Source organism: Ornithodoros turicata, chromosome 5 (assembly GCF_037126465.1).
Source record: "Ornithodoros turicata isolate Travis chromosome 5, ASM3712646v1, whole genome shotgun sequence".
In the NCBI taxonomy this organism is placed as follows: Eukaryota; Metazoa; Arthropoda; class Arachnida; order Ixodida; family Argasidae; genus Ornithodoros; species Ornithodoros turicata.
This window is the reverse complement of record NC_088205.1, coordinates 58,009,130-58,027,464: the sequence shown is the minus strand read 5'-3', so window position 1 is coordinate 58,027,464 and position 18,335 is coordinate 58,009,130. Positions and strand designations below refer to the sequence as shown.

Genomic DNA, 18,335 nt, shown 5'->3' with positions numbered 1-18,335 from the left:
TCATCTTAACACTCAACGTTCCACAATGTAATCGTATGAAGCAGTGTTACGTACAGCATGAGAAAAACAGACATCCCGTCGGTACCGGACAGCATAGCTCAGTGCTGCTGCTTGGGGTGGCTCCTGTGTAACAGAACAAGCTCATGAAGGTAATGGCTGATGGGGTCTTAAAAAGCAAAGCTCCAGGGCCCGCTTTACATGAACATTGACGACACTCCTCAGTGGCACCTTCAGTAGCTCTAACAGTGTTCTACGCACAAGCAGTAGCACGAGCAGTAGATAGACGATAGTAGCATGTGCCTGAAGCACTACTGAAGGTACTGTGGACACCACTTAGGAATCTCCTCAATGTTTATGCAAGCAGGCCCAGTAACACAGTGGCTATGTCATATACATCAGAAGATCATAAGGGACACAAGCCACCCCCAGGACAGTTTACCATCTTTGGTTACATCTGTACAGGGAAGCATGCTTCAGATGAATCACTGAGCAGTCTATTCGGAACTAGGCACATGTAGCATAACAGTTCTCAATGCACATACATATTACAAGATAAGTGATGCACCTTGAGTGAATGCAGTGCATATGTGAGACGAGCAACCCTCTGCAGGCACCCTGCAGCTTGCCTTAGCTTGCGAATGCTTGGCATGAGCTCTGCTGCCCACGGGGAGAGCTCTCCCAATGGCGTGCAGGGGGTTCCAGGATCTTCTTCAGGTGAGAGGCTGGCACTGCTCCCTGTGGCTAAATGCTGCACTTTGCTGCCCATGCACATGATGCTTGCTCGGATGTTCAGGTGGGTTAGATCCTGTGTGGAAGTTCAACACCTGTTCATGTACAGATGCTATTTTCACACAAAATACAACTGCAGGAAGAAAGAGTTGGTCAGTAGTGGGTTGCAGTTCGATGTAGTCAAAGTTATACGTTAAGGTCTGTGCAACATTGACAAGACTCAAAGGACTGTACTTGGATACTTGAACATATATTCGGAACTCCATAATGAGTCCGATGTAGGGTATGGACCTCAGTAAGGTAGAGCGAGAATGTTTATTCAAAGATGTTCGGAGTCTCTTATGAACGAAACAAAAGGCATTTTCTCGCCGGTGCTTGAATCATGACTTTCCCATGTGACGTCATTTGCTGCTCTGTAAGGCGCTGAAGGAATTCCAGTTATCTTAAAGCTTTTCATGACGATACCGGGAGAATACATGCCCCATGCCAAAATGACCTGCTTGTAAGTGATCTAGCGGTAGCTGCCTAAGCTTTTCCAGTTTTTGTTAGATTGTGTTCTTTGGTAGCCATTCATTCCTTATGCAACCTTGAAATGTTCTCTCTGAAGGAATCGTTGACAAAACATCCAGCAGTTGCATTCCACACGCTGCATGTGTACAATGGGAAAGAGAGAAATCATTGAAGCAAGGTACGGAGCAGTTCACTTTGCCCTCAAGGTTGTCGTCCCCGCTGGCAAAAATGTATGTCGCACACTGACTCTGACCCAAGACTCGATAAGTGAGGCAGGTTGTTGGGTACTTTCGTATAGTGGTTCCTGGAAATTCTTGTCAGGATCTGGAAGATGAAGCCCAGATAAATGAAGCTAAAATACGTAGACTGAAATCTGTCCCCATCATTTCAGTCCGGACAGCGCAGGATCAGGATCAGTGAAGCGCGGATAAACGGGTTTACCTAAGGTCTGAGGTTTTATGGTTTTACCCGATTCTTCCTCAAATTTACCTTCGAATCACACATTGCACAATTGCATTGGGGGGGGGGGGGGGGGGGAGGATTCGTTGCGCAACCCAGAATCGTGACGCACGACAGCGGTAGTGGGACAAAGGGAACATCCATCGATGGAAGGAGGAGACACCACAGCCGAGAGGGTAAGGCTATAAGGCGTCACACATTCACTGAATACGTTCACTGTAGTCGTGTTCAACTTAAGCAGGAAAAGCAATCAAGTCTGTCAACTACATATGCCGTTGGAGTTAAGGAGACGCAACAGCGCGCGAGAAATACTACAGGAGAAATACTGCAGTCCCACCACACAGCGTTGTCATGTGACCAGTCTTAACAGCCAATGCGGAAGCACAGTATGATGAGTCAGTAGTGATGATGAGTGAGAGTATGATGAGTCTGTGAGTACGATGTGTTACAATATCTCGTGGAGCAGCGAGCGTGCCCTCTCCGTGCATCTCCAGAACACTAATATTTTGAGAGCTGACAGACTAGATTTCTTTTCCTTAAGTTGAACACGACTATACTGAGCTCATCCTGTGGTGTAATAATGGGTCGCAGCAGGAAAGCTGCTGGAGACCGGGCAGTTTCGAGACGCACTGCCCCGCGGCTAAAACAACGACCAGCGCCAAGCAACTTTGTGACAAGCACCTCAAGGCGTGTTCAAGAAGCAAACGATAGTTCTGAAAAGAAACGTATCGGGAGCGAAAGTAAGCATAACTGTCGACGAATCGCCGCACGCAACGGAACTTCGACGCTGTTTTCGCCTATTTCGACTCGGAAACGAAAGCGAAATCCCTGCAAAGATGAGCGCAACGCTTTTTGAAAACAAGCATTAAGATTGATCTAGTGTTTGCAGGTTTGAATTACCATGGACCTTTTAACACCCTCTTCATTTTGTAGCAGACAGTATTATTACTCAGTTTGGAAACTGTTGTCTTATTAGATTTGTTATGTATACCTAGGGCCCTCAGTTTTCGGGTAAAACCCGATAAAGCCCGTTTTTACCCCCCGATTTACATCAAAATAGTTCGGGTTTAACTCGATAAAGCCCGTAAACTGGGCTTGCAAAAGTGCAAACCAAGGACTTGATACAGATAAAATGGTTAAAAAGCATGCGAGCTGGTGGCTAAGATCCATGACTTGAGCCGCGCACGCGCGAACTACAGCAATCGCGCGACCGCTCCCGACAGCGCCGCGTCTTACTGGTGAAGTAAACAAAACACGTCGGGTTTGGATTTGTGGACGCTTGCATGCAGGTTCGATTTCTAGCGTGAAAAATGTTCCTTTGGTAGGCGTCACCATTTGAAAGTTGGCTTCACCTAACACATCCGTGTATTGCTGTCAAGCCCACTTTAACGAATGCTTAGTGTTGCTTTCAGTTAAACAAAATACAGAAGCCGACACTGAAGATTTTTGTTTAAGTTTAATTTGTACAAGCTTTCGCGTGGAGGTCCACGCTTCCTCAGGTACAAAGTGAAGTGGTGACACACATACGTATATATAGTATAGACACTGCTGTACAAAGAAAGGGAAGAGGAAAGGAGATATGGTGCCACATGTCTGTGTACAATGAATAGCTGGGCAGACGGATAAGTGACCTCTAACCGTTTAAGAACAGTAAAAGGTGTTGTTGTGAACAAAAAGGCTCGCCAACCCAGTTTCGCGGAAGGGGGGTCAGGAGTATGGGAAACGAGTGGCCCAGAATGGACAAAAGGGAAGGTTACGGATTATCTAACGGAGTACCAGACGATGACTGAAAGTGGGGATTCAAGAATTGTGCACAAATAAATATAGATATATAGCTACTAAATTTACATAAGCGGGTATAACGAGCCAGGACTAAGATTCAGACCATTTGGTGTGAGACACTTGAATTGCGAAATTAAGTAGGACTCTCTATTCTTACGTTTAATGTCGGTGCGGAACCCAGATTCTAGCAATATAATTTTCAAATCAGTTTCAAAATCGTGATTAGGTTGATTGAAGTGAATGGCGACAGGAGTTTGGCGGGCATTTAGGATATCAAATTTGTGGCCATAAAATCTTTTTCTCATCGTGTTGGAGGTTTCACCGATGTATTGTGAATTGCACTTGCTGCAGAATATCAAGTAACAAATATTGGGTGAATTACAGTGGAGTGAATGACGAATTTTCAAACAGAAGTCACCCAAAGTGCTACGGGCAATGGTGGACGGCGCGATAAATTTACAGGTCTGGCACCGTGTACTACCACAGGGATAACAACCCGGCGAACGCTTCATCATGCATGATGACGTGAGGATGTCGCGCAAATTTTTCGATCTACGGAATGCTACTAATGGGGGAGTGGGAAAAATTTCCTTTAATTGCTCGTCAGCATGTAATATATTGAGGTGGCGTCTAAGAATGGAATTGGTATTGACAAGTGATTTATGATATGTGGTGGATAAAACTACATTACTTAAGTCCTCTTTACGTTTCGGGGTGAATAAGGACTCCCTGGATAGGCTAGATGATTTGGCAAACGAGTCATGGATGAGTTCAAATGGGTAATTTCTTTTTTCGAAATCAGATACCATTTGCTGAGCATGTTTTACAAAATCAGTCTGATCTGAGCAGATTCGTTTCAGGCGCAAGAACTGACCATATGGAATACTCCTTTTCTGGTGATTGGGATGATAGCTTTCATAGTGGAGATACTGGCGCTTGTCCGTTGGTTTCTTGTATAGTTCAGTGGTCAGCCTACCAGATTTACATGACACTGTCACATCAAGGAAGTTGATGGATGACCTTGAATAGTTACAGGTAAATTTAATTTTGCTATGCAGAGAATTGAAGTGATCAAAAAATGACTGCAGAGATGCCTCATCACCAGACCAGAGGACAAAAATGTCGTCGATGAACCTGAGATATATAAGTGGCTTAAGGGGGAAAGAATTGAGGGCTGAGTTTTCAAAACGACCCATGAATAAATTGGCATAATTAGGTGAAACCCGGGAGCCCATGGCAGCGCCATGAATTTGGACGAAGTGTTGATCGTTGAATACGAAGTTATTACAGCTAAGAACTAGTTCTAAAAGGGGGATGATAGCGGGCATGGGAAGAATATCGGAAGGGTGAGAATTAAGGAAGTGTTCAACAGCAGAGAGACCTTCGTCATTGGGAATGTTAGTGTATAGCGAAACGACATCCATTGTTGCCAACAAAATGTCACCATGGTTACTGAAATGGTCATGGACAGCGTTAATTTTGGAAAGGAAATCGTTTGTGTCTTTGACAAAGGATGGGAGAAGGGGTGGGATGTGTTTGATGCAGTGGTCAGCAACTAAGGATAATTTCTCTGTCGGTGTGTTTATTCCTGAAATAATGGGTCTCCCAGGGTTATTGGGTTTATGAACTTTGATCAAAAGATAAAAATTACCTGGTGTAACGTTCTTAGGACGCAAGAATTTGGAAATATGGGACGGGATAAGTTTACTAGTGACGAGTTCATCAATTTTCTTATTAATAAGAAGACAAAAGGAAGGGGTTGGATCCTGATCGATAGCTCTGTAGAATGAGCGGTCACTTAACTGCCTGTCTGATGTAGTCGGATGCATTGAGAACAACTATACCGCCACCCTTGTCCGCTGGTCTGATAATAATGTCATTACGGGATTTAAGATTTCGTAGCGCTACTTTCTCACAATTAGACAAGTTATCAGTGTGTACAATAGATTTCGAATAATTTGTCTTGATATCCTTGTGAACGGCCTTGATGTAATTGTCAATAAGGGGGCTAGTTCTAGAGGAGTCCGGCGTCCAGCTAGAGGGGTTTCGGAAGGGCGCAGCATCTGAGCTAGGTTTATCGTGAAAGAAGGTTTTCAGGTGCATTCTCCTACCTAAGTTGTGCAGATCGTGCAGAATTTCAAATTCATCAATATTACGCTCCGTAGGTACAAAACTGAGACCTTTTGAGAGAACACCAAGTTCAGCCTCGTCGAGGGTCACATCAGAAAGATTAAAGACGGTGTTATGGCCAGCCTTCGTAGAAGATGGTTCAGAATTTATCACGTCACAAATGCCATGCGCTAAAATGGGAGATAGAATAAGATCATCACGTTTTGATTTTTTGGTTTTGATTTCGTGAATTTTCTTCAGCTTATTGGCAGTGAATTCAGAGAGATTAAGAACTTCATGTTGAGAGAGTTGGTTAGCAAGCTGTTTGAGCTGGTTATCAATATCTTTCAAGACGTAAGAACTTTCCTGTCTGAGAATTTTAACTAGTTGGAGCGACGCATTATTGAGAGCGGTAGCCCACTTCGTAGAGCTCAAGGGGGAATGGAACTTAAAAGACGGCGTGATGGACAATGATAAACCTTTGGGAATTATACGTTGAGATATACAATCTGTATAAAAACTAAAATTAGACAGGAATCTAGCTTTCCTAGCCAAAAGTTTACGCGCTTTCAAGAAGGGCACTGAATGACGTTCATTGTTCTGTACAAGTCATTGTGTCCGGCCGGACCTGCGTTGTCTAGACTGCTTACGTGTTGTCATAGGGAAGCGACGGCTAACTCTCCTCTGTGGCCTGGCTGGAGGAGAAGAGCGTACTTGAGCAGACGCACCACGCGAAGTAAAAAAAGTCCTTGGTGAAGAACCCACGTTCACACAGTCAGACACCCCTGGAGATGCATCGGGGTGAAGTGGGGATCGCAGGTGGACTCCGGCACTATGGTTAGCACACTCCGCAGGAGAGAAGCTGATTACGTTGTCAGCGGCTGGAGAAGAGGCCGGGGGACTGTTGATGGGTGAAGCTGGAGCTTGTGGAGAAGAGGTCTTGGGCACAGGGGTTGTAGGAACCAACGCAGGATGGGAAGCAGAAGGGGCTGGTTGGTCGTTGCACGAGTTAAGTGGAGCAAGAACGTCGGCATAGCTAGCTAGCAGAGCTATAGCAGAGCTATCGATCAGGATCCAACCCCTTCCTTTTGTCTTCTTATTAATAAGAAAATTGATGAACTCGTCACTAGTAAACTTATCCCGTCCCATATTTCCAAATTCTTGCGTCCTAAGAACGTTACACCAGGTAATTTTTATCTTTTGATCAAAGTTCATAAACCCAATAACCCTGGGAGACCCATTATTTCAGGAATAAACACACCGACAGAGAAATTATCCTTAGTTGCTGACCACTGCATCAAACACATCCCACCCCTTCTCCCATCCTTTGTCAAAGACACAAACGATTTCCTTTCCAAAATTAACGCTGTCCATGACCATTTCAGTAACCATGGTGACATTTTGTTGGCAACAATGGATGTCGTTTCGCTATACACTAACATTCCCAATGACGAAGGTCTCTCTGCTGTTGAACACTTCCTTAATTCTCACCCTTCCGATATTCTTCCCATGCCCGCTATCATCCCCCTTTTAGAACTAGTTCTTAGCTGTAATAACTTCGTATTCAACGATCAACACTTCGTCCAAATTCATGGCGCTGCCATGGGCTCCCGGGTTTCACCTAATTATGCCAATTTATTCATGGGTCGTTTTGAAAACTCAGCCCTCAATTCTTTCCCCCTTAAGCCACTTATATATCTCAGGTTCATCGACGACATTTTTGTCCTCTGGTCTGGTGATGGGGCATCTCTGCAGTCATTTTTTGATCACTTCAATTCTCTGCATAGCAAAATTAAATTTACCTGTAACTATTCAAGGTCATCCATCAACTTCCTTGATGTGACAGTGTCATGTAAATCTGGTAGGCTGACCACTGAACTATACAAGAAACCAACGGACAAGCGCCAGTATCTCCACTATGAAAGCTATCATCCCAATCACCAGAAAAGGAGTATTCCATATGGTCAGTTCTTGCGCCTGAAACGAATCTGCTCAGATCAGACTGATTTTGTAAAACATGCTCAGCAAATGGTATCTGATTTCGAAAAAAGAAATTACCCATTTGAACTCATCCATGACTCGTTTGCCAAATCATCTAGCCTATCCAGGGAGTCCTTATTCACCCCGAAACGTAAAGAGGACTTAAGTAATGTAGTTTTATCCACCACATATCATAAATCACTTGTCAATACCAATTCCATTCTTAGACGCCACCTCAATATATTACATGCTGACGAGCAATTAAAGGAAATTTTTCCCACTCCCCCATTAGTAGCATTCCGTAGATCGAAAAATTTGCGCGACATCCTCACGTCATCATGCATGATGAAGCGTTCGCCGGGTTGTTATCCCTGTGGTAGTACACGGTGCCAGACCTGTAAATTTATCGCGCCGTCCACCATTGCCCGTAGCACTTTGGGTGACTTCTGTTTGAAAATTCGTCATTCACTCCACTGTAATTCACCCAATATTTGTTACTTGATATTCTGCAGCAAGTGCAATTCACAATACATCGGTGAAACCTCCAACACGATGAGAAAAAGATTTTATGGCCACAAATTTGATATCCTAAATGCCCGCCAAACTCCTGTCGCCATTCACTTCAATCAACCTAATCACGATTTTGAAACTGATTTGAAAATTATATTGCTAGAATCTGGGTTCCGCACCGACATTAAACGTAAGAATAGAGAGTCCTACTTAATTTCGCAATTCAAGTGTCTCACACCAAATGGTCTGAATCTTAGTCCTGGCTCGTTATACCCGCTTATGTAAATTTAGTAGCTATATATCTATATTTATTTGTGCACAATTCTTGAATCCCCACTTTCAGTCATCGTCTGGTACTCCGTTAGATAATCCGTAACCTTCCCTTTTGTCCATTCTGGGCCACTCGTTTCCCATACTCCTGACCCCCCTTCCGCGAAACTGGGTTGGCGAGCCTTTTTGTTCACAACAACACCTTTTACTGTTCTTAAACGGTTAGAGGTCACTTATCCGTCTGCCCAGCTATTCATTGTACACAGACATGTGGCACCATATCTCCTTTCCTCTTCCCTTTCTTTGTACAGCAGTGTCTATACTATATATACTTATGTGTGTCACCACTTCACTTTGTACCTGAGGAAGCGTGGACCTCCACGCGAAAGCTTGTACAAATTAAACTTAAACAAAAATCTTCAGTGTCGGCTTCTGTATTTTGTTTATGTGATCTACAGGACTTGACTCCCCTCTTCGTATACGCATCTGTTGCTTTCAGTGTACGTTTGTAAATTTAGCGGAACTTTTCGATTCATTTATTTGTGTTACGGGAAAGCCATCTTTAACCTATGACATCATACACTTTGTTTAGTGATATATTAGGTTAGATTAGTGCGGCTGTGGCAGCTTGCCTCGCACTCCCAACTTTATTATCGAAGCGGCCATGGCCCTAATAATCTAACCTAACTTCACTAAACAAAATAGAGAAACTCTCACTAAACTAACCTAAGATATCAACTTGGTTAGTTCAGTGATAAGTTAGATTAATGGGGTCATGACAGCTTCCCTTGTCCCTCAAAATCCATTTCAATAATGAGGTGAAGCCGCCTTGCACATTGGCAACACCAACCAAAGTAATGCCCTGGTTTCGTACCAAAAATGCCCTGTGCTTTTCACACCTGAAGAAATGTAGTCTGCTACATGAAAGCTTGTGTCAATAAGTAAGTTCAAAACTTCAGTGTTGGATTTTTGTACTGTTAGTGCTTTCCGTGGATGTTGACGAGACCCTTTCTTGTGCTGTTACCAAAAATAGCAAAGGAATCAGGAAAAATCACGCTAAACAGCGAAGAAACAAAAAGTTAAGCAAAGCTCGGCATTCCTTGAAGTGGGTTTGCCCGCAATACACGGAAGTGTTAGGTGAAGCCAACTTTCAAATCTTGTAGGGAGTATCTTGTATCAGCAAAGTACGCGGAGTAGTAAAGAGGATGTAGCAACAGCCAACGATATACGAGGCATACCAACGCGAGCGTAAGCATGCTCTCAACGCTCGTCGATAGATAATGCTTTACTGAACATGCAACTTATTCTTCCTATAAACAGGGACCAGGGCAAGCCTTAGTGGCTGAATTATCAACCAGTTTCTTAATAAATATTCTTTCGTTTAATTTCAACACTCCACAGACCGACCGCTGTGGCGTCGCTCATGATCTCAGTTGTCTCACGATGTAAACCCCCAATTATTAATTAATTAATTTCAACACATAATTTTTTTTTCACCCGAAAATACATCACTTCTCAGTATATCACCCCATTTTACCCTGTTTGGCAGGTCCTGGTTTTCAACCCGATATTTACCCCCCCGATTTTCACAAAAAATAAAACCCGAAAACTGAGGGCCCTATGTATACCGAGCATAATAAACCCTATTTCTACATGTATCATACTATTCCAGAAATTTTACACCTGAATTCACCAGAATTGCGTGCGGCTGTTTTCTACCCGATTTTGACGCCCCCAAATTTTGCAAAAACTCTCCCAAAAACCTCAGACCATACATACTTTCACGCAACTAGTATTTTGTGTTCAGGCTGAACTGAACCGCTATCAGCATGCCCTGACTGCCTCCTAAGATAATTTTATGACATGAGGTCACAGTCCTGGATGCACAGGGGTTAACTAAGACAAAACTTACCAGCGGTTCAAATTCTTCCGAAAGACACAAAAACTTTGGGTCATCTGCCGAGTAGGTGGATTCAGACTTTCGTAATTGAGACTTCATCGGATGAAAATCAATGATTCCCCCTGCTGCATCTGTAGATGACCTATCTGATCGAGACGACTCTTCATCATCCGAGGGTGCATCTTCATCACTTGGAGAGGCAGATTCTGTCAATATTATAATAAACCATTAACCAATAATTTTTAGGTGTGCTAATTATAAGTTTGCATACGTGGGCACACTGATCCTGACAGAAGTATAGCTTATTTTTAAATATGGCAGACGTCAAAGTATGAGGCATGTGTTGCACTTTATATGTTTGCGTGTTCCAGCTTCACACCATGTCTATCATGCCTTGCAAGATACCACCTAGCAGTAAGAGTCCCTGCTAATGATGAGCTGTGAGACAATCTAGGCTGAGGCCCAATCCAAATCACAACTTTGCAAAGGGCTTCAAAGGGGCAGGCTCAACTTTGACCAAATTAAGAAAACGTGGCAAGATCAACAGCATTACATAACACTTAAGGTGTGGTAATTCGAATGAGAAGGAAAAATGATAACACAAAAGAAATGTCGACACCAAGAACTGGATGTGTTATTGGAGTGGCAAAACGTCCAAGACTGCTTTGGTCAGCAAAATGTTTCATCCAAAACACATCAGGCAAAACTTGTGCCTTTTCTGTGTAATGCTTTATATCTGCTAAAAGAAATACTAAGTGAAAAAAGTAACTCATTGGGATCATGCATTATGGTATGGTGCTAAAATGAAAGGAAATCCTTTCTCCAGGTCCAGCTCTGGGCACATTCAATCCAGCAGGGGATATATTCATATCTGGCTCTGAGCCTGGCCTCCTGCCTGTCTATATGAATGGAAAGCTGAGCATAATCTCACATGCATCTTGCACCTTGATTGAAACAGAGGCACAATATGCTGAGATTGAGAACAAAACTTATACCTGAAGCGTGGGTTCGTGAGAAACATGGAGACTGCCTTGTTCACACCTAGCTTATTACCAAAGCAGACGACACTTAATTCTTTCTCTGCCACTGCTTATTCTTTTCCCAACTAAGTCACCGGTGACTTCACATCAGGAGCACAAGAACTACACGCATATAATATGCTTTTCTAGGCTGTATCAAGTGGAGCAAGGAGCTGATGCTGAAAGAAGTGACACACTTCACTGAACAAGTAAAGGGGATATGCCATAAAGTCAGAATTGTTCAAGCTGCTTTTAAAAAGTATCAGAGTTACAGTTGGATAATGGGTTCAAAAAGCATCTAAGTTACAATAACAGACACCCCATGGAAAAGGACACTGATACAATACGATCACTTCTAAACAGGTACTCAGTACATTTAGAGTTACTATCCTCCATCTTCTCGAGAAGTTAAATAACTGAAAAACACATTCTCGGGTCACCTGATGCACTGAATAATGCGTTTTTTGTCTGTATACGAATAATCGATAAGATTCTAAATATTCAATATGCATCTTAGTAACAAACTACAGCAATATTTTTATAGACGAAAGTATGATTACTTGAACAAATAAACACTAGAGTAAACAATGACACACAAGATGCACTAATATCCCTTTATTTGTCCTTTAAGCACCCACGAACTTCAGCTGCCACCTTACCCCCCATCCATTTGGCTGTAGGTGGGCACTCATTCATAAATATGGAAATAAATAAATCCCAAGTTGTTTAGCACGGGTGTCAGCAGGGGGGGGAGCAAAAGTGGCAGTTGGTATTGAGTGACACGGGCATTGACACTGGGTATCAAGCGACGTGGTTTGGTCATGTCACTTCATAGAGAACTGTGCTGATATTTGCCTTACAAGTCCAACTGAAGACAGGATTTGAACCTGGGTCTCTCAAGCAGCAGCCAGCACGGATTACGCGGACGTATACTGTCGGTGATTGTATTTTTCTTTCTTTTTTTTTTTGTATCGGAAAAAGACTCAAAAAGAGGATACATGTTACTTAAAACAGTAACTAAATTCCAGATACAAAAATGTATCAAATATTTCCCTTTAGGTGCAGGTGCTCAGTCACGAGAGAATAGACACGGAAGAATTGTTAGTGATAAATACTGATGAATGGCTAAGAATTGTCACCCTCTAGCGCATTGGCTCCCAACTTACGCTATTCGAGGGGACCTGAGATCGTGCCTACTCAAGGGGCCTACTACATTGGGGCAACTCTGTAGAAGCGGGTTAGTCAAACTAGATGTCGTACAACTAGCAAATTCTTAAAGGCTGGAACCTGAAGCACGGAGACAAAAAAATTTCTCTTACACAGCAACAGTTTAATAACAACCAACCGCGGCCTTCAGTATGTACCAGCTTGTCTGCGCCCTCTCTCTTTTGTAGCAAATTCTTGTTCTGTACAACTGATTATTTAGTTATTTAATTAGCATAATGAAAGTAATTATCTATCGTTTCATCACAAAATGTCACTTGAGCTTTGCAGATTCATTCATTCGTTCAATACTTCAGATAATGCATCGTGGGTTGTCACTGACGCATGCAAGTCCCAAGTCCATGTAGGCAGGCGAGTAGCTCCGAGGTTTCTACGAAGCAGATTTTCCAAGTGCTTGCAATGCTTTTGAAACACAAAAGAAAAGTAAAAGCTTGGTGCGGAGAAATTGTCAGGTTGAGGTATACACCTTGCAAAACCGTCAGCTGTGGCCCTGTGACCTCGATGTCAATCCCAATGTCAACGATCAAATGTTGAGCACAGTCCGACAACAAGGCTGTCCGAGAGAGAGCCTTGGTAGGCCCTCAAGTTACACTCGTGGGTGCTGAACAGTATCCTGTTCGTGGAACCTCCAGACATGGGTCGCGGAACCCCTGTTGAGAAACATTGCTAGCGGATTGTGGTTCCTAACGTCATGATCATTATTTACCCTTTCCCATACTCTAGACAAAGGTGCCATTCATAAACCATTAGAGAAGACAAAACGTTCTCGCAACTCACCTGCAGGAAATGCTGGCATGGCAAACTCACGAGGCAGAGAGGCAGACTTCGCTCTGCGCACATTCCTCAGAGAGAGGTCGAGCGTCTCGTCATATTGACGTGTATTCTGCTGAGGGGCAGCTGGTGTGCTTCGATTTAGACTCCTTTTAGCACTTTCCCAGACGGTTAAGGCTTCTTCAACCAAAGAAGGATTGCACGCATTGGTCAGCTGTTTAGCCTGCACAATTTACCAAGATATCATTTTGGGTGCACAATTTTATGTACAATTCCCTACTTCAGGAAAATCAGTAAGCAAATCTTCCCATCCTGTTTTCCACTGTTAGTTGCAACACACGACAACAGCATACACTCTATTTTATGATGCCCACACGCATATAAATAAAATTATAAATATCAATCTCTCGCATCTTCATTATTTCTATGCCTGTAGTGTTGCTTCTCTATGTGATATGACAAGATTATATCACCTGGTGGTGATTAATCCTGCCCACTTTCAGGAGGAAAGTGAGAAACCAGCAGCTCCCCTGGTCCATCTGCACTTTTTTCTTACCTATTTCCTCAATGCAAGGTATGCAGGCCATTGAGTGCACAAGATGTACCACCTAAGTTCAAATAGACTAAACATTTACAGTAAGCTTCCGTTAATTCGACCCTGAAGGGAACCCAAAATTTGATCGAACAACTTAGAGGTTGAATTAAAGAATAGGTGGAAAAATTAATGAGATCAATGTCACTTTTGTGCGTTCATCTGCTGTCATCTAAAAAAATGCCACATAGAGCACATACACACACACAGTGCATGCTCTCTGCGAAATCGTCTTCAGTTCCATTTCTGCCATCTTGCGCGGGCAGGACACATCCGACAACGATGTTGCACACTTCCACGAAGTCATCGAACCTCGTCAAGCGCACGTTGTATATCGGACTCTTGTTGCACCGACAGATTCTGAACGAAACATGAAACAAAAAACGGAGAAAGAACGAGAAAGGAGACGTTTCCTTCTCGCCCGGGACTCGCCAGAGCTGCAAACTGCCACTAAACGGATTGAGTTTTAGTGCATTGTACACTATCGCCTTTGTGTACGTAAGGGATAGTGAGGAGGTTCTGCACAGTGCACGAAGCACTATGCTTTGCATGTGCGCAGAACCACCAATGCTATCGCTTACGTACGTAAAGACGATAGCGTACGATGAACTAAAACTCGCGGTTATTGGTACGGATCGGTACTGTTCAGTCTCCATCTGCCACCTGAGTTTTAGGGCTAACTTTTCTGTTGCTATGTACGGTACAACACGGGCGACGCGGGTGCCTGGTTCGCAGGCGCATCGGTCGAATTATACGATGTGGACTGCTCTCATGTTCGAAAAAAAAAAAAAACAAACTTTTTATCCATAGAAAGATATGGGTGTCTGACGGGACCTTCGAATTCGGTCGAATTAAGCGAAAAAACACATTATCGGAAGTCTTATTAACGGAAGCCTACTGTATTCAGATTTAGCGCTGGCATGAGTATAAGGCCGAGGATGCTCCTATTAGCACAGGGTGTACAGCTCCTGAAGACTTTGAACATTGCAGCACAGCAGAATTTGTTGCTTCTTTGTTTTGTGTGCGTGTGTGTCTGACAATCACCCAATTAACAAATATTTTATCCATAGATATTTATGTGTAGCCGCCAAGACCCTGAAATGTGGTTTCGTCAAGAGAAGCAAAACAAAAGAGAGAGAGAGAGAGAGTAAAAAAAGAATGTCGAAGTAATAAAGTCTACTGTACACTGAATTTAATGGAAGTTGGGCCCTTCCCCTGAAAAGAATGGCTGTATCAGGTATCAGACCATATGTGGTAGGATTATATACATGGTATCCAATGACTGTACTCTGGAGCAGGCATCAATGTGTGTATGTTGCACCTCTTGTTGCTTCACATCGTTTATTTTTGTACTCTCTTGTTCAGCAGCCCAGGAGTCTTCCGATCACTACAAGTGAGCATGATACATATATGACTTAACTTTATCCTGAGGATTGTAATAAATACGCTTGGCTGTATCACCATTCAATATGCAACCCAACCAATCACTTTTATGAGCTGTTGTAGTGTGTTACAACTGTAGGCTGACCAAGTGTAACGAACTACGGTCGACCTCAGTTTATCCGAGGTTCACTTGTCCAGGTTTTGCATTATCCAGACAAGAAGCATGGAGACAAACTAAAGACCACACAACAGACAACTTCAGAGAGCTTAGGACGGCTTTGAACTATGGGAACTTGCTAATCAGAAAGGAGGAGAAGGTCTCCAAACTGTTTCAGTTTCTCCTCTATCGGCCACGAGGTGTCAAGGTCAGCGAAACCAAAACGTGAAGGAGTATCCCCCTTCCTCATGACAGTAACCGCCCAGGATGCCATGCACGTGCAAGGAGCACAGGGATTTCCTGAAATCGTGTATTTGCCGTCACTTATCCTGGCTTCCGTTCTGAATCCGTACAAGGACTTCCAGGAACCACTGAGGAAAATGCCCAACAGTTGCCTTCAGTTACTCAGTCAGAGACAATGTGCAACCTCCATTTGTCAAGCAGGGGCGACAATGTACCATACACTGAACAGTCATGTCCACTGCAGATATCCGCTGAGTTAAGAAAACTATTCACTTGCACACCTGCATTCTCTAAACAAAAAAGGTAAGCTTGACAGCTGTGGACGACTCCACAGTTCTGGGGTATGTCAACACTGACCAGCATGATGACAGCACGATTAGGGATGAAGATGTCATTAACATTGTCACTTTTACAATTTTAATAATTTTTAAAGAAATAATTGGGGGTTTACGTCCTGAGACAACTGAGGTCACTTTTACAGGTGACCAGCATGAATCCAATAACAGTAAGGAACCCAGAATTGTGGCTCTTAAGAATGTGCAAAATCTACAGAGAATGGCATTTTTTGAGCAAACAAATAACGTTTCTCAAGTTAACATTATCAGTGAGCATTTAGAGGAGCTAAATTTTATGCGATTGACAGTGGGATAGTTTCCTATGTGTTCTGAAGCAAGCACAGTCTTTGTCCACAACTGATGGTTCGCCTGCTCTCCAGTTGCATTTAGTATACAGATCCCCCGCTTTGTGGACATTTTTGATGCCAGTGCCGGATAAATGGGGGTCGACTGTATTTCAGAATGTGAGAGTGTCAAAGCCTTAGTACAAAGAACCAATAATTTCTCAGGGGTGCAGAAATTGCAGTATAGACAACAACCTTGCTGTTGATGCAGTCAAGAAGGACAAGCATTGAGGCCGAATCCTGCAGATCAGCTAACTTGAGGAGGCTCCGTACGTCGCCTTCGAGGTCGTCTTTCAGCTGCTCTAAAGTGAGCAGGCTTTGCGCCGCAGATGACAAACGATCTGGTCCTAATGCACAGCCAGAAAGTTCTTTGCTGCAAGGTTGTGAGATAAAGACAAATAAAAGTGCTACGCTACTTCCAATGCTCACATTGAAAACCACCCGTGTAGTAAATGTGTATGTTTACATGCATGTTAATAAATAAGACTTGCACAGCAACGACAGAGAAACTAAGCAGAAAGTGGATAGAGCTGTGTATGTTGCAGTGGAGCTTGTGTTAAAATATAGGCTGCATTTACGGTAGAACCTCGTTAGCTCAAACCCTGATATCTCAAAATATAGTTTACCGTGGCATCGAGGTGACATTTAACGTGGCTCCGAAACCTTGTCTCATTCGTCAAGCTGTCCATCAGGAATATATTTTTCAGGAGCAAAATACAGGGTGTGTGCAGAAAAACATGACCAGCATTTAGGCACATAGCTTGTTGTCTACCTAACTAACAAACTTCCGGTGGCGCACGATGGCACATTTATGCGTGCGAAATCTGCAGAAAAAATCTGGAAGCCATACTCAGCTTAAAAAATAAACTGAGCAACAAAAACGTCGGCTTCCGTGCATCAGAATAGGGCAACATGGTGGACGTAGGAGAGTTGTGTTCAAGTACCGCTAGGGGAGCATAAATCGAAACGATGTCCCACATGGATGCTCATCGGGAGTACCCCTAGCGGTGCCTGCACGTAACTCTCCTGAAACCGAAATGCACTACCATGCACTGTGATGACCACCCTATTCCAATGCATGGAAGCCCATGTTTTCGCGCTCTGTTTATTTTTTTACGCTGAGTACGGTTTCCAGGATTTTTTTTTAGCTTTCGCACGCATAAATACGCCATCGTACGCCACCGGAAGTTCCTCGGGTAAGTGGACAACGAGTTACATGTAAAAATGTGGGTCACTTTTTTCTGCACACACCCTGTATATATATCAGGAGGAAAATATTTTCACTCTGCAGTGCATTATAACTGCACAATCAAACTTACAAAAAACAGCCAGAGAAAGCAGCCGCAGACGGCCGACACGATCCTTGCGTGATATAGGGTAGTCCCCGTGCCTCTATTTCTTTGTTTCTTCTCAGCTCACACGCCGCTTATACCTGCTTGAGCTGTGTCGCTCTACATCACAAGTCACGTGCCCATGGACCACTTGATGCTTGTTCTCCGATAAAACGCTCTTTTCACGAGTGCAGGGGCCCCCGATCTTCAACTTGTCGTTATCCCATAACGCGCATTAAACGCATCACCTCTGCTCGTGATGCACCCCGAGCGCTTGCGCGAGCCAACCACGGCGGCTTTGGAGCACCCATACTACTTTACATACAACGATAATGATCGCTATATGAAAGTTGAAGAACTGGGCCCAGGATTTGTTAAAGGTGTGTGGAACGCAGGCTTTTGAGCGCGCTCTGTAGGTCACCTGCACTCGTCATTCTTTAGCAGGAGCTCATTTTATTCATTGCAGAACACGCTGCAGCGTTAAAAAAAAGAAAATAAATTTGGGAGGTCACTTCAGTGCTCCTAGGTTCAAAGGTTCCTAGCGTCTTGGAATTGACTCCAATATTTACTACGCATCTGTCATCGCCTGCCTTGAAAGGTTTTTGATACGAAGTTCAGGTATCTCGGAATCTTGTCAGCGAAAGTTTAAAAAGTGCGAGTAATCATCGCATGGGTAATCATCACGCA

At 43.5% G+C, this 18,335-nt stretch overlaps 1 protein-coding gene across 1 annotated transcript in view; it reads right to left on the bottom strand.

Moving 5' to 3' along the window:
- LOC135394503 (inositol polyphosphate-4-phosphatase type I A-like) overlaps positions 1 to 18,335 on the bottom strand; it is a 59,704-nt gene that overhangs the window by 17,942 nt on the left and 23,427 nt on the right. The window contains exons 14-18 of the mRNA XM_064625273.1: positions 16,513 to 16,690; positions 13,270 to 13,486; positions 10,262 to 10,455; positions 566 to 805; positions 55 to 123 (exon numbers count right to left, since the gene is read on the bottom strand). Coding sequence (XP_064481343.1) covers positions 55 to 123; positions 566 to 805; positions 10,262 to 10,455; positions 13,270 to 13,486; positions 16,513 to 16,690 — 898 coding nt within the window. The remainder of the gene's footprint in view (positions 1 to 54; positions 124 to 565; positions 806 to 10,261; positions 10,456 to 13,269; positions 13,487 to 16,512; positions 16,691 to 18,335) is intronic.